Source organism: Gadus chalcogrammus, chromosome 17 (assembly GCF_026213295.1).
Source record: "Gadus chalcogrammus isolate NIFS_2021 chromosome 17, NIFS_Gcha_1.0, whole genome shotgun sequence".
Taxonomy (NCBI): Eukaryota; Metazoa; Chordata; class Actinopteri; order Gadiformes; family Gadidae; genus Gadus; species Gadus chalcogrammus.
The window spans coordinates 6,611,485-6,624,654 of record NC_079428.1 but is presented as its reverse complement, the minus strand read 5'-3'; the positions used below and the strand labels follow the sequence as shown (position 1 = coordinate 6,624,654).

The 13,170-nt window shown below is 46.8% G+C and overlaps 1 protein-coding gene across 2 annotated transcripts in view; it reads right to left on the bottom strand.

Annotated features, from left to right (window-relative positions):
* Positions 1–6,321: 6,321 nt before the first annotated feature.
* The window catches only part of pik3c3 (phosphatidylinositol 3-kinase, catalytic subunit type 3), a 13,765-nt gene continuing 6,916 nt past the window's right edge, over positions 6,322–13,170 (bottom strand). Inside the window, exons 13-26 of one of the 2 annotated variants that reach the window (XM_056575420.1) lie at positions 12,943–13,027; positions 12,629–12,696; positions 12,285–12,390; positions 11,630–11,746; positions 10,858–10,989; positions 10,476–10,604; positions 9,920–9,989; positions 9,655–9,719; positions 9,343–9,427; positions 8,827–8,901; positions 8,160–8,328; positions 7,402–7,492; positions 7,121–7,246; positions 6,322–6,690 (exon numbers count right to left, since the gene is read on the bottom strand). In XM_056575420.1, coding sequence (XP_056431395.1) covers positions 6,676–6,690; positions 7,121–7,246; positions 7,402–7,492; positions 8,160–8,328; positions 8,827–8,901; positions 9,343–9,427; positions 9,655–9,719; positions 9,920–9,989; positions 10,476–10,604; positions 10,858–10,989; positions 11,630–11,746; positions 12,285–12,390; positions 12,629–12,696; positions 12,943–13,027 — 1,333 coding nt within the window. In that variant the 3' untranslated portion in view covers positions 6,322–6,675. The remainder of the gene's footprint in view (positions 6,691–7,120; positions 7,247–7,401; positions 7,493–8,159; positions 8,329–8,826; positions 8,902–9,342; positions 9,428–9,654; positions 9,720–9,919; positions 9,990–10,475; positions 10,605–10,857; positions 10,990–11,629; positions 11,747–12,284; positions 12,391–12,628; positions 12,697–12,942; positions 13,028–13,170) is intronic. The other variant, XM_056575421.1, reaches the window with a different exon arrangement.

The window sequence follows — 13,170 nt, the reverse complement described above, 5'->3', positions numbered from 1 at the left end:
TTGTGGTCAGTGGAAGAAGAGGATGTGGTTTAGTTAAAGCATTGAATCCTCAATTCATTCTGCAACATGCAACAACAACTCTGTCTCTATCGCCCCCGGCCCTACGGTGATGTTGGTGTGGTGTGATGTTGGTGTTGGGGCAGAGGCGCACGGTCTGGAGCCAGGAGGTGGAGTCGGACGTGCAGTTCTCTGGCCTGGTGCCCGGGCAGCACTACTGTGCGGTGGCCAACTTCTCCTTCCCCTCCTACACCATCGCCGCCTCCCCCCCGTCCACCCCGCGCTGCGTCTTCACAGACCCCCCAGCAGGTGATACCGGGTGGGAGAGGTTAAAGGGGGGGGGGGGGGGGAGAAAATGTCCTGATTCACTGACCTGACTTGGTTGAATGAATAAAGCATAACCCTGCTTGTTAAAGGTGACCTATTATATCACCAGGTGTGAGTGTGATTAGCCGTTACAAGACGTTTTGAAAATCTGCCTCTTCTGACATCACAAGTGGGCGTGTCCACCTAGATGTATAAAAGATAGTTGAGCAACGTTTGCTACAGTCCACTGGGCAGGTGGTCTAAGGTTGTATAATATGTCACCTTTAATGTAATGCCTCTAGAATAATCACAGTTTATTCTTGCATGATTCAACGTGGTCCGTGCGTTCCCAGAAGAGGGGGCCGTCGGTCGATCAAATGGGTGTCTCTGTGTTTGGTGTTTCCAACAGGGCTGCAGCCGTTGCTGGTGGGAGTGTCACTGTGCTTCGTTGTCATGGCGCCCATCCTCATCCTGTTTCTGCTCAACTCCAAGAGACAAGCTGCCACGGCCTCACCGGAGAACCTGCCCAAGGCTCAGGTACCGTCGATCCAAACGCAGATGTAGCTCATAACCCTAGTGATGGGTCTGCTACTCTTATGCACCAGGGCGCGTGGTCTGCTTCCTCTAGCCCTCAACCCCAGCCACAGCCAAGCTTGATGTTCACAATGCGCCGCATAATAGCCTTTCTTGTAGCTGTGATTCTTATTCTCTTCCGAATGTTTAACCGTGCAGGTATCGGCTCAAGGTACCCTGACTCACACGCCACTGCCATCCTCTCTTCCCAATGATCCATGTGACCTGGACCCATGTGACCTGGACACATGTAACTTCGAGCCACGTGACCTCGACTCACGTGACCTCGACTCACGTGACCTCGACTCACGTGACCTCGACCCTCGTGACCTCGAGCCATGTGACCTTGACCTATGTGACGTCCACTTGGAGCTCATCGACTGCGATGGACTCATCTGAGTGTAATGTGCTGCATCGGATGAAGCCTAGCCTATACTAATGTACTAACAGTGTTCGTAATTCAAGAGGAACCCAGTGTCAAAATCCAACCTGCGCAAGAGCACACCCTCTGGTGAAACATGGCTTACTGCAGTTTCCGATCTGACTAATTTGTTATCAGGGGATGCCACTGTGATTTACAATCTATGTTAATTGATGTGGGTTTGAATCCAGCCTTCAGTTTCTTTTTATGAGAGGCATCAGTGACCAAACACCCGGATTTGAAGGTTACTTACAAATAATGGTGCCAAAGACAGGATACTGAAGGAAAGGCTTCAAACAACGTGGTCTGTCTTCTCTTTGAAAGTCGATCAATCGAAAATAATCAAGAAATCATCACACAAACGCGCAGAGAGAGACTGAGGATTTTTTTTCCTCAGTCAATATGTGATACCGGTCTACTTGACAATCCCCCCGCCCCTCCCCCTGCACTTTGACACTTTGACCCTGGCCATGTTGCACAATACATCTCCTTGTCCAGTTTTAATTTTACATATATTTATAATATTCTTAATTGCTGTTAAAAAGTATTTTGCATTTCATCTTATTTTTATTCTATTGTATTTGATTATTTTTTTAAGCACAGATAATACAGTATATGTCACACAAACATTTCACTGCATATTCTGTATGTGTATGTGAAAAATAAAAACCTTTGAATTTTGAATAGTTGAATCTGATAGTTTGGGAACTAAAACGGTTTCGAGCAGACAATTCAAGAGACTGACTGAAGACTGAAGTCAGAATTTTGGTAACACAGATTGGCCAGATGGGGAAAATTATATATTATACTATTATATTATATTGGGGAAAGATCAGTATAAAGGCCCTTGTCCTTTATACTGATGGTGAGAGGTGAAGCAGAAACCAAGCACATGCCTCTGTCCCATTCTGAAAGAGTTCTAATGCACCATAGGGCTTTGGGTCAGATCCTCTGGTGATCCCATCAGGGTTGCTAGTTCAATCCCTCGTTCAGACCTCAGATAAACGGTTAAGAGCTATGAGGTGGTAAGAAAAGCATTGTATAACCGCTGGCCATTTACCAATCCTTGTTAAGGACATCTAGAATAATGACTCCAAAATGCTGATACTGCAACATCCTACAATTGCATAGCCACAATTCTGGGGGACTTTTTTCCCTGAGTCACTTAACTGACCATATAGGGGCATCATTTGGGCCAGTGATTGAGGCCTTGCAGCAGGGTAGAAAGTGTTTATTTTATCAATCCGAGGATGAGCTATTTCTGTGTATGCTGATGATGATGATCGTATTGGCTTGGAGCTCACTAAATCTGCCCGGTGACTGCGCTTCACTAGGAATGAGATGGGCAAATATGGGTGATGTACAGCAGTCCAATCCAGATACAAAAAAACAAACAAATTCTAATAATTGATAGCTCCTGCTGTGCATTTGCAAGGAAGATCACAAAAGTGTTTATTCTCGTCACAGAAACGGCTTGGGAGTTTAGGGGGGTTTGGGGGGGGGGTCCTCTGACTCACCATTGGCCCTATCGGTTGACCGTGACCCAACACCTTCCTCCTCCACCGCGGCTTGCGTTCAAAAAGCCTCAGTGTTCTGCTGCTGTTGCACTTTCTCCACAACATTAACGAAAGAGAGAGAGAGGGAGAGCTGCCGGTTGTGTGATTTTTTTTTTAAATAAACGTCACTACGTCCAGCAAAAGCCATACATCTACGCTGAGGGGGAACTTGCACTGACCTGACGCGAATGAAACCACCGGCTCTCGTTGATTTCAAGCCAACGTATCGCGTGTTTATGTGTGCGGCATACTGCCTCCCGTGTGTGTGTGTGTGTGTGTGTGGGGGGGGGGGAAATAGACATATATTGTTTATAACGCCAAGATGTTGGATTGTGTGGTGTGAGATTGAGCCAAGCCCTGGTTTCGCTCGGGTAGTGCGGGATAAGAATAGATTTTGTTGAATGTACGGGGATTGTATTGGTACAGCTGTGTTGGTTGCGTTTGCTGGAGGTCTTCTTTGCTGACTCGCGTTTTTTTGCTTGTCCCATCGCTGGGCGTACAACGATGGCTGGATATTACTGTGTGCTTTAACCTTTCGGAGAGGTGACTTTTGTGAATAATTGTTTTTAACTTGCTTTAGTTTTTGTGTGCGTGTCCTCAATTACATTTATTTTGAGTTTGATTATGCAAACAAATTCTTTCTTTTCTTAAATACTAATAAAACTTCCCAAAACTAGGGAGATCGAATAGGCTTTCTTTGTATAAAATATACTTGTACTCTTTATAAACCTAAATGAATGGATCCTTATAAGGCAACGTGTGTGTTTCTATACCCCACTAAGAGGACAGAAGTGTACAGGAAACACTGAGTCACCGGCTCCCCCCTGGGGTCTGACTCTGGGCAGTGTCCTGCCCCCAGCGAGGCTCCGATACAGATGTGGTGGAACACTAAATAATCCTCTCTGATGACCTTTAGTCATGCCGCACTGCCAAATCAGGGGAGGAGAGTTCAGTGGTGGGGGTGTCTCACTGCCGACCGCACAACCCCCAGTATGATGGCCTAACCTCTACGTGCTCCATAATGTCTTGTATCTGGACTAATTTAAAAGGGACTATATGTTTACATTCATTAATTGCTTTACGTTGCCCATATGAGCAGGATGTAGTTCTAAATTAAACAATGAGACCTCCGACCAGTGGCGGCTGGTGGAATTTATTTGAGGGGGGGCTGAACGTTTGCATTCCAAACCCCTGTAGGGGGGTCTGGGGGCATCCTCCCCCACCAGATTTTTTGTGATTTTCACAAACAAACGAAGCATTCTGGTGCATTCTGACAAAATAGTAAAGGCAAAAAAATAACATTTACTCACAAAGACGAATGGGGCCATCCTCCCCCACAAGATTTTTTGTGATTTCCACAAACAAACGAAGCATTCTGATGCATTCTGACAAAATAGTGAAGGCAAAAAAATAAAATTTACTTACAAAGACAAATGGGGCCAGGGAACTAAGTTTTAAGTAAATTTTTTGCCTTGTAGAAATCAGCAACATTAAGAGATATATGCAGATACATCAACAATAACTTTGAATTACACACAAGGTAACGTTCTCTCTGTGTGTGTGTGTGTGTGAGTGAGAGAGAGAGAGATAAAGATAATGGGTGAGTGTGTTACGGCCAAGTAACTGAAATTGTGTTGGTAAACGTCACTCATAAATATATCTACAGTCTGCATTAGTATGCATTTAGACAAATACAATGAAATATGAATTCCACAAAATTCATGTAAATGTGCAAACTTTTGTGTGTGGTTGTTGAAGACACACTTAAGGCATGATACCAACATAGGTTTGCAGAGGACTACATACAGTACAATATGCACACTGAAGGCCTGATGCCACCATAGGTTTGCAGAGGACTATATACAGTGTGTACACTGAATAGGTTTGCAAAGGACTATATACAATATGAACACTGAAGGCCTGAAGCAACCATAGGTTTGCAGAGAACTATTTACAGTATGTACACTGAATAGGTTTACAGAGGACTATATACAATATTCACACTGAAGGCCTGATGCCACCATGTTTGCAGAGAGCTATATACAGTATGTACTGAATAGCTTTGCAGAGGACTATATACAATATGCACAATGAAGGCCTGGTCCCACCATAGGTCTGCAGAGAACTATATACAGTACACTTGAAAGGGGTGGGGGGAGGTTGTGAACTTGTGAGGGTCTGCAACCAGTGTCCATCTCAAGGGAAATACATATAGGCTAGTGGAATAAATAGAAGTTGCTTACCTCTAGCATGGCTAGCTTCACAGTTGTTCATATGCACTCTTGCTCCCTTGTGTTTTTTTAATTCGTTCTGACAGATGTTTCAGGTCTGTCAACCCTGTCCGTGTCCACGAACTATCACTCGCACTTGTTTTAAAAAGTATACAAGGAAAGCAAAAAAATTGCATTGGCATACCCACAGCTAGTTAGCCAAGCCTGAACCAAACTCTGGAAAAACTTCTCTTGTAGGCTCTATCCTTTTCTCTTGCTTGTTGGGTCATGTTCACTTCTGGCTTTTCTGCTCCGATTTCTTTTACTTGCAATTTTTCTGCAAATGTTCTTCTTTCGAAGGGATTCATAAGCAAAGACTTAACTGAATTTGGGGCTAGCTGAACTCACAGGGAAACAGTGGTAGCAGTACTCAAAGTCGCCATCTTGCTGATCTCTGAGGTAATAGCAAATCCGCGGTTACGCTTAGTGGACGGTGCACTGAGCTTGGGGCTATATCTTGAGCGCCCCAAAGCCATACAATTCGACGACGCTGATTGGCGAAATTATGTACTTTTCTGCCTAGCAACGGGGGAACCATTGGCTAATAATTCAGGCATGTGGGGCTGAGCGAAAAGCGCCCCACGGAAGACATCTACTTCACCAAGATGAACGTTGAACATGTCAGTGAATGAAGATTTAATCATGGGGGATTCTAAAGATATTCTAAAGTAAATGCATTATTCGAATGCAAATAAAATAGATTAATTCTCAAAATGAGAAGATTATTAAAAAAATATATATAAATATATTTAAAAAAGAAAAGATGGCCGGTCGGCGGGAGGGCGGCGCCCCAGCGCCCTCTATAGGCGAGCCGCCTGGCTCCGACTCTCTTCGTTGTGTAGAAAAGTATGTGGGCTGATTTTGATTATATTTTAATCTGAATGGTGATGCCAGAAAAAGGAAGGGAGTGACGCCTAAGCTGGGACGAAATTGTGGCACAAATATCAGTTTCAGTGCTCTTAATTCGTTAATTTGATGTGTTATTATATCCACTCACAATTGTCCTATTTGTATATCTTATCTTAATTTATGATTCTAACATTAGTTAACAATCACTATTGTCTCACTCAACATACGGAGCTCACACTCCGTAGTGCTCTCAATGCGTGAGCTCCAGCAAGCTGCAGTTCATATACCGGCCTATGGGGTCAGTAATGAGAAAGAATCTCAGACGTTGCCTATTAAAAGTACCGATAGTACCAGTTTAACGTTGGTATGAGCTAAATCTTTCAGCTTAATAGTATTGAATAGAGGTACCCCTCCCCTCCGCAATTTCAAATAAAGGAATGGAAGTTGCGTATCCTTTTTTTTAATAATACATTTTTATTTGGCCTTCATTTTAATTAATGTATCAACAATATACAGTTTATATACACACGCATGAGTTAAAACAAGGGCGTTCATCTTTGACCTTGTACATTTTTTTTTTCCATATTGCAGTAAAAAGGCAGGAAGTGCATCGTGGTCGTCTCTAGGACCCCGAGGAGACCCTGCTGCCGCCCTGCGCATCCATGGCAACGGTCCTGCGCGTCTTACCCCTCGCTCGCCCCTTTCACCTGCGCCAGTACTAAAATAAAAAAATGAACATGTAAGAGAGGGAGCGCTTGGGAAGCTGTTAGCTGTTGATGTAGACTACTGATGTAGCTTAGCCTCTTGGCTAACTGACATATTTACACTAATTTTTAACTAAAATGTTGATTAATGTGACCCGTCCCTGGCAAAAACAATCGTAAATAAGTGAGGTAAATAAATGTATACAAAATTAAGTAATAAATATTAATAGAAATACAACTAATAAAAAAACGAATCTTGGTAGGAATGTTGGTGGAATGATATTTGAAACAAAACCTGAAAAGGAAATCTATCCAATGGCCTTGGCTTCTATGTGAGAAATTTCAGGTACCCTTTACTCCCCATAGGGGGCGCTTTTTCTGTAGTCAGGTGGTTTGGTGGTTGGCTAACCCTTAAAGAAAACGTTTTGGAGGGGCATCACTTACCTGGGCGAACTTGTGTATCTGCTCTACCACCGCGGCGAACAGCGCTCCAACGCTCTCGTCAATCAAGCTCTGCATGTAGTGGACCGCCTCCTCATCCGAAAGGTCCAATCGGAACTTGTCCTGCACCTGAAACAAGGAAGTGGAAGGGAACAGGGGTTGCGATTATCGCTTGTTGCCATGTGTGGCTGTCGGCCTCCCCAGACCAGCATTTGACTGATTTGTTCCTAAATTAAGAAAGACTAAGTGACTCAGGTAACTAGTGCAGGAACCTATGGCTTTACCTTCTTAACCGTCTTGTCGGGCTCCAGGGCGATGTCGGGAATGTTGGCGTCCACCATGAGGGAGAACAGATTGAGGATCAGGTTGGAGTACCTGGGGATGAGGACGGACCGCACGGAGACGGGATCAGCGTTAAGTGAAGAGATTCAACGTTTTTCTTGAAGTTCGGATTCTCTCCCGGGTTGAATCAAGTGTACTCTTGTTTCGCTGTTACTCAAAGTCTCAATGGACCTAGCATCATTCGACAGCCGATATATAACCTCTAAAGAAGGACATCATGAGAGGGCCTCAACGTCTGCTGGCCTGAGGGCTTCAGATCCTAAACCCTTGGACACTGAGGCACACTCGCTATGTTTATGACTCATTTGCTGTCAGGCATTACGACCTCCGTTTTATCAACAGTGGGGAGCCCGAATCTCAGTCTAAATTTGTACAACGCTGGCTCGGGCTTCAGTGATGGAAATGGGTTAAAATAAGGAGTTGACGTCTTTCAGAATTGGCCCGATCGAGCCCAGTGGACGGAGAGTGTGTTTTTGTATGTTGGTAGCTTTGCAGAAATTACACAGGAATGTGGTTCGATATTTAGTTTGTACTGGACTGGCCTGGCCAGCAGACGCACTATCCCTCATCCAAATCAAGCCTGTGGCTTGTTTGGGCCCTGTACCATATGGGCTGGATCCCATGCCGTTTTGGCCCCAGGATTCAGCCTGAGTCATCGCCGCGTGAGCGTGTGTGTGTGTACGTGTGTGTTGCCCCGTACCTCCGGAGGTGGAGGAAGGCGGTGTAACACTGCTTCCTGAACTCCTGGTACTGCTCGCTCTGCATGCCCCCCATCCCCTCCACCATCTCCTTGCTGAGCTTCATGGGCGGCGGCAGGGGCTTCGGGTCGCGGCCCAGGATGTAGCCGAAGTCCACGTGGAACAGCTTGCCTGGGGGGGGTACACGGATGAAGGCGCGAAAGGTGAACAATAGGGCTTTAACGATACACCAACTCACGATTCGGTTTGCATCACGATTTTTGACACACGGTTCGATTCAACCCCCCCTAATGTCAAAAAAATAATACAATTTTGTCTGATATTTAATTTTTCTATTACCGGACAACGGAAACCCTGGCCCTAACAGCTAATATCACGTGACTGGATCTTGACTGGAAGGATAATGGGCGCTAGAAAGGGCGTGTCGCGCTTCTGCTTTCTCACACCGCGAGACAGGTTCGTGGCTTTGAGCGTCGCGGTTTCGGTTTCGATACGCATATCGTCACAGCCCTAGTCAACAAGGTTGTTGTCGTTTGCCATCTGATGATGTACTTCGGGGAAGCCCAACGTCTGATGTTACTCAACCTTCGGGGGCCGGCTAAGGTCCGGGGACCACAGCTAGGTGGTGATAGGCTCAGGGTTAGCGGCCTGAGGAGATCTGGGTCTTACCCGTCTTGGTGAGCAGCAGGTTGTCCAGGTGTCTGTCCCCGACGCCCAGGATGTACGTGATGACGCAGTAACCAGCTGGACGGGGACAAGGGCGGGGCATGCATCAATACAGTTCATTACCTCACACAGTAGTTCAAGCATTGACCGATTTTACAGTATCGTTAGCCTGGCAGCATCATTTACCTAAGACCTATTTTGGGCAAAATTGTGATATCTAACCTAACTGTACTGTGCTAATGCTTTTTACATTCCATAATCACAAGCTGCCGAAGACATCTATTCGACTTTTGGCATTTTTTGACGCTAAATACAAGATGAACCTTAAAATATGACGGCTAACGATATATTACTCAAATGTTGGTCCAAGTCATAAATAAGTTCTGTTTCATCGATTAGGTGTTGGTATGACAATACTGGTTCAGGGGATTTTGTCTGGGTTTGAACCCTGGTGGGCCCCTTCAGTATTACAAGGACCTCCACTCGGGCCGGACGGTTCTATGGGGGGCTGGTACTGACCACAGCTCTTGACGTAAGTGTCCATCACCTCTGGGCTGATGCCGTACGGCCCTTTCTCGCTGGGCGCATGTCTTCTGAAGAAGCTCTGGAGGAGAACAGGTAGAATTCAAAACGGGTGAAGAAGAAGCAAAGCCAAGGAGATGCATCGTGGTTAATGGAGATTTGGTGTTAAAGAAGCAGCGGCTTTTTCGATTGCAGTGCGATTTTCTAAATCATGTTGCAACGTCATGTGTCCCCTCTTTAGTGCGGTGGGTAAGGTAAATAAATAAAGGGGATGTTTATCATGATCTTTCAAATGCGATAGACCATCACCTGTATGTTCCCCTCCGTCGCCAGGACTTCAGCCACAGGCACCGACTGGACAAACTGCATGAAACCTGAGGGTTAGAAAAACAGTACATTTTAAGTGTGCGATGGCTAACTAACTATTCCAGAAGAAGACGAGGGCCTTCTGTTCCAAGAGTTTTCTCTCATGTGTGTGCGTGGGTCATTCGCGGTTGAAGACGATCAGCGTTTTTGTTCAGAGATGGCGTCACGTCAACAACCCATTCCTCCGGGTGATGAGTCGCTCTCCTACCGTGCTTGGTGCTCGTGGCCAGAACTTTATACGGCGTCAGCTTCAGGTCCAAGTTCTCCTTCCTCAACAGCTGCAGGGCCCAACGAAAACAACACACACGTTCAAAACATTCAATCTTTGAAGTTATCCAACAATAACCCTTTGAATGGTCTTAAAGATATGTATAGTCTTAATAGTAATAATATCCTTTTTAGAACATGTTCATTTGAAACCCAAAGTCGCATCACCCTTCAAAACGATGGTGCGGATGGTCATATTAGCTAGGGCAAGTAAAAAGCATTCGGGTGCATCTCCAACCCCACCAGAGTGATCGTGCTGCGCTCTGATTGGATCAATGCCACAGAGGTGTCATCGTAGCACCAACACAGGTGCCGCTCATAACACTAACGATGGGTCTGCCACAGCTTGGGTAGCAGACTGTACCAGTGAAGGCGAGTCCACGGCCACATTATAGTAGCAGGGCCACAATTAGTGTTACGGGCGACAGCTGTGTGTGTCCTAGGATGAGGTCCCCAGTCTGTCTGGTGAGTGGCAAGGGGGGGGGGGCGGAGCCTACCTTGTCCATGAGGGAGATGATCTGCAGGATGAGCTGGTCCTGCCGCAGGTCGTCTCCGTGCTTGAAGATCACCGGGTACATGACCCCGTCCTCCGCCTTGAAGATCAGCTTGGCGGGCATCAGGGCACTCTGGGGGGGACACACACACACACACACACACACACACACACACACACACACACACACACACACACACACACACACACACACACACACACACACACACACACACACACACACACACACACACACACACACACACATTGTGGTGACCCAGGTGACTTCGACATTCAAGTCACCGCCACGTGACAAACGGCGCCATGACATCCGTCGTACGGCCCCCGGTGGATTCTGTTCCGATGTCGGTCCGTCTCGGCCGTACCTTGAAGAGCGTGGCGGTCTCCGGTACGATTCCCCGGATCCTGATCTCGGGCTCCAGGGGCAGGGGGATGGGCTCGATGTCGGCCAGGTTCACCTTGTCGTTGTCCGCCAGCAGGGCCTGGAGGCGCTCCGTCTGAGTGGGACACACGCTGCACGTTAACGTCGCCATGGAGACCAGAGTAGCACTAGTAGCAGTGCATTCCCGACGTGAGCGCACTGTTCTATCGCAATGGATGTGCTCTATCTATATAGGGTTGTACTACTCTTCTGTTGCTCTGTCGCCCCTCTATCCCCTCTCGCTCGAACGTACGTAATTAATTTCACACGTGATTCGTAGGCCAGCATGTGTGCTCGGGGGAGGGGTGTAAGATCGACCGCTGACCGAACTGCTTGAAGGAGATTGCGATGTGACGTCAAACTAACGTATGGATAGACTTTAAACGGTGATAATGAGACAAAAAGAGAAAATCAGCTGTGTATTCTACTTACACAGGTGTGTTTGAGTGTAAAAAGGGTTGCATCCACGTGTCTCTCCCAGGGAAAATATCTTTCATTTAAGAATATAGCTTTAACTAAATAAGACTCGCAGTGAAGACTTCATCTGCGTTTGTCCTCCCACACACACACATGCACTCTATCTCTCTCCAGGCATTGGAGCCTCAACTCCACAGCAGTGAATGCTTTGTGATCTGCCTGGAAAACAGGCAGATCAATCTGGACCCAAGCTGGTATTGGGAGGGGGGAGGGGGGAGGGGGGAGGCAGGCAGGCTGACCTTCTTCTTGCGGTTCCCGCTCTCCCTCTGAACGGCCTTCATCAGCTGCACCAGCCGGTCCACGAAGGTCTGCTGGGCAGCCAGCAGCGAGCGCATCACACGCACACTCTTGTCCCCCTGGATGTGTGAGGGGGTGAGGTGGAGAGAGAGCGAGAGAGAGGGAGAGGGAGAGAGAGAAGACAAAGGGGTCATCACATGCAGATCCTGACCAACCACGGAGTTTGGTTAACCTGGGTGTGTTTGTAGGGACCAGGGTCTGGGTGTGTTTGTGGGGGCCTGGGTGTGTTTGTAGGGACCAGGGTCTGGGTGTGTTTGTGGGGGCCTGGGTGTGTTTGTAGGGACCAGGGTCTGGGTGTGTTTGTGGGTGCCTGGGTGTGTTTGTAGGGACCAGGGTCTGGGTGTATTTATGGGGGCCTTGGTCTGGGTGTATTTATGGGGACCGTGGTCTGGGTGTGTGTTTCTGGTGTAGGGACCAGGGTCTGGGTGTGTTTGTGGGAACCGTGTTCTGGGTGTGTGTGTCTGGTGTGTTTATGGGGACCGTGGTCTGGGTGTGTGTGTCTGTTTGTAGGGACCGTGGTCTGGGTGTGTGTGTCTGGTGTAGGGACCAGGGTCTGGGTGTATTTATGGGGATTTATGGGGTCTGCTGGGTGCTGACCTTGAGCAGGGCCTGACTGAACCTCCGCATCACGTTGATGTACATCTCGTGGGTCTTGGGGTCTCTCTGCTGGGTGTCCTGGTCCTCACACTCCACGATCACATACCTGCCGGATCATACCCCTTTGGATCATCTCATTCAGACAACATAATATCACGGTAACATGGTGTCCTAATGCGTTTTGATATTAAACCTAGATAATAAAAACAAATGCAACAATACTTGGGGATATCCTGACGTATATCTTAATTCAATACAATATTTAGGCTAGTATATTGGTATGTATATGTATTTAGGCTGCATGTTTTTCCTAGTAGTGTTTCCAAGTGTTTTAGTGTACTCACCAGTACAAGTAGTTGGCCAGGGTAGAGTTCTTGCATGCCCTTGATATGAGAAACGTGCACAAGTCCTGCTGCAAAGGGGACACACACACACACAAAAAAACAAAACATACTTTACTTTTAAGAATCCTCCCCAAAAAAGTGTTTTGTAGTCTAGTATTCGACTCATTTGACATATTGAAAGCATTATCAAATGTCTTCAAAGATAACATGCTACCTCACTCATTCTACCTCACATTCTGAATCCTTTTGACCTCCTGCGTGAGAGGTATGATTTGTAACCATTTGATTGATGTCCGTGTTGGGTCTCCTCTTACCTCCGTACTGTCGCTGTCTGCCCCCTCCTTGGTCTTCAGGGTAGGAGGGGGTGGGGGAGCCGGGGCGGGCGTCACAATCTGAGAGCTACAGAAACGAGCGACAGAGGTACTTGATCAGTACATGACTAACCAGCAGGCTCACCGCCAGGCGACAGAGATCAAACCGTAATCACATGAAAAAAAAGATACACCACTGGACGAATTTAATGCATCTTAAACTAGCTATCT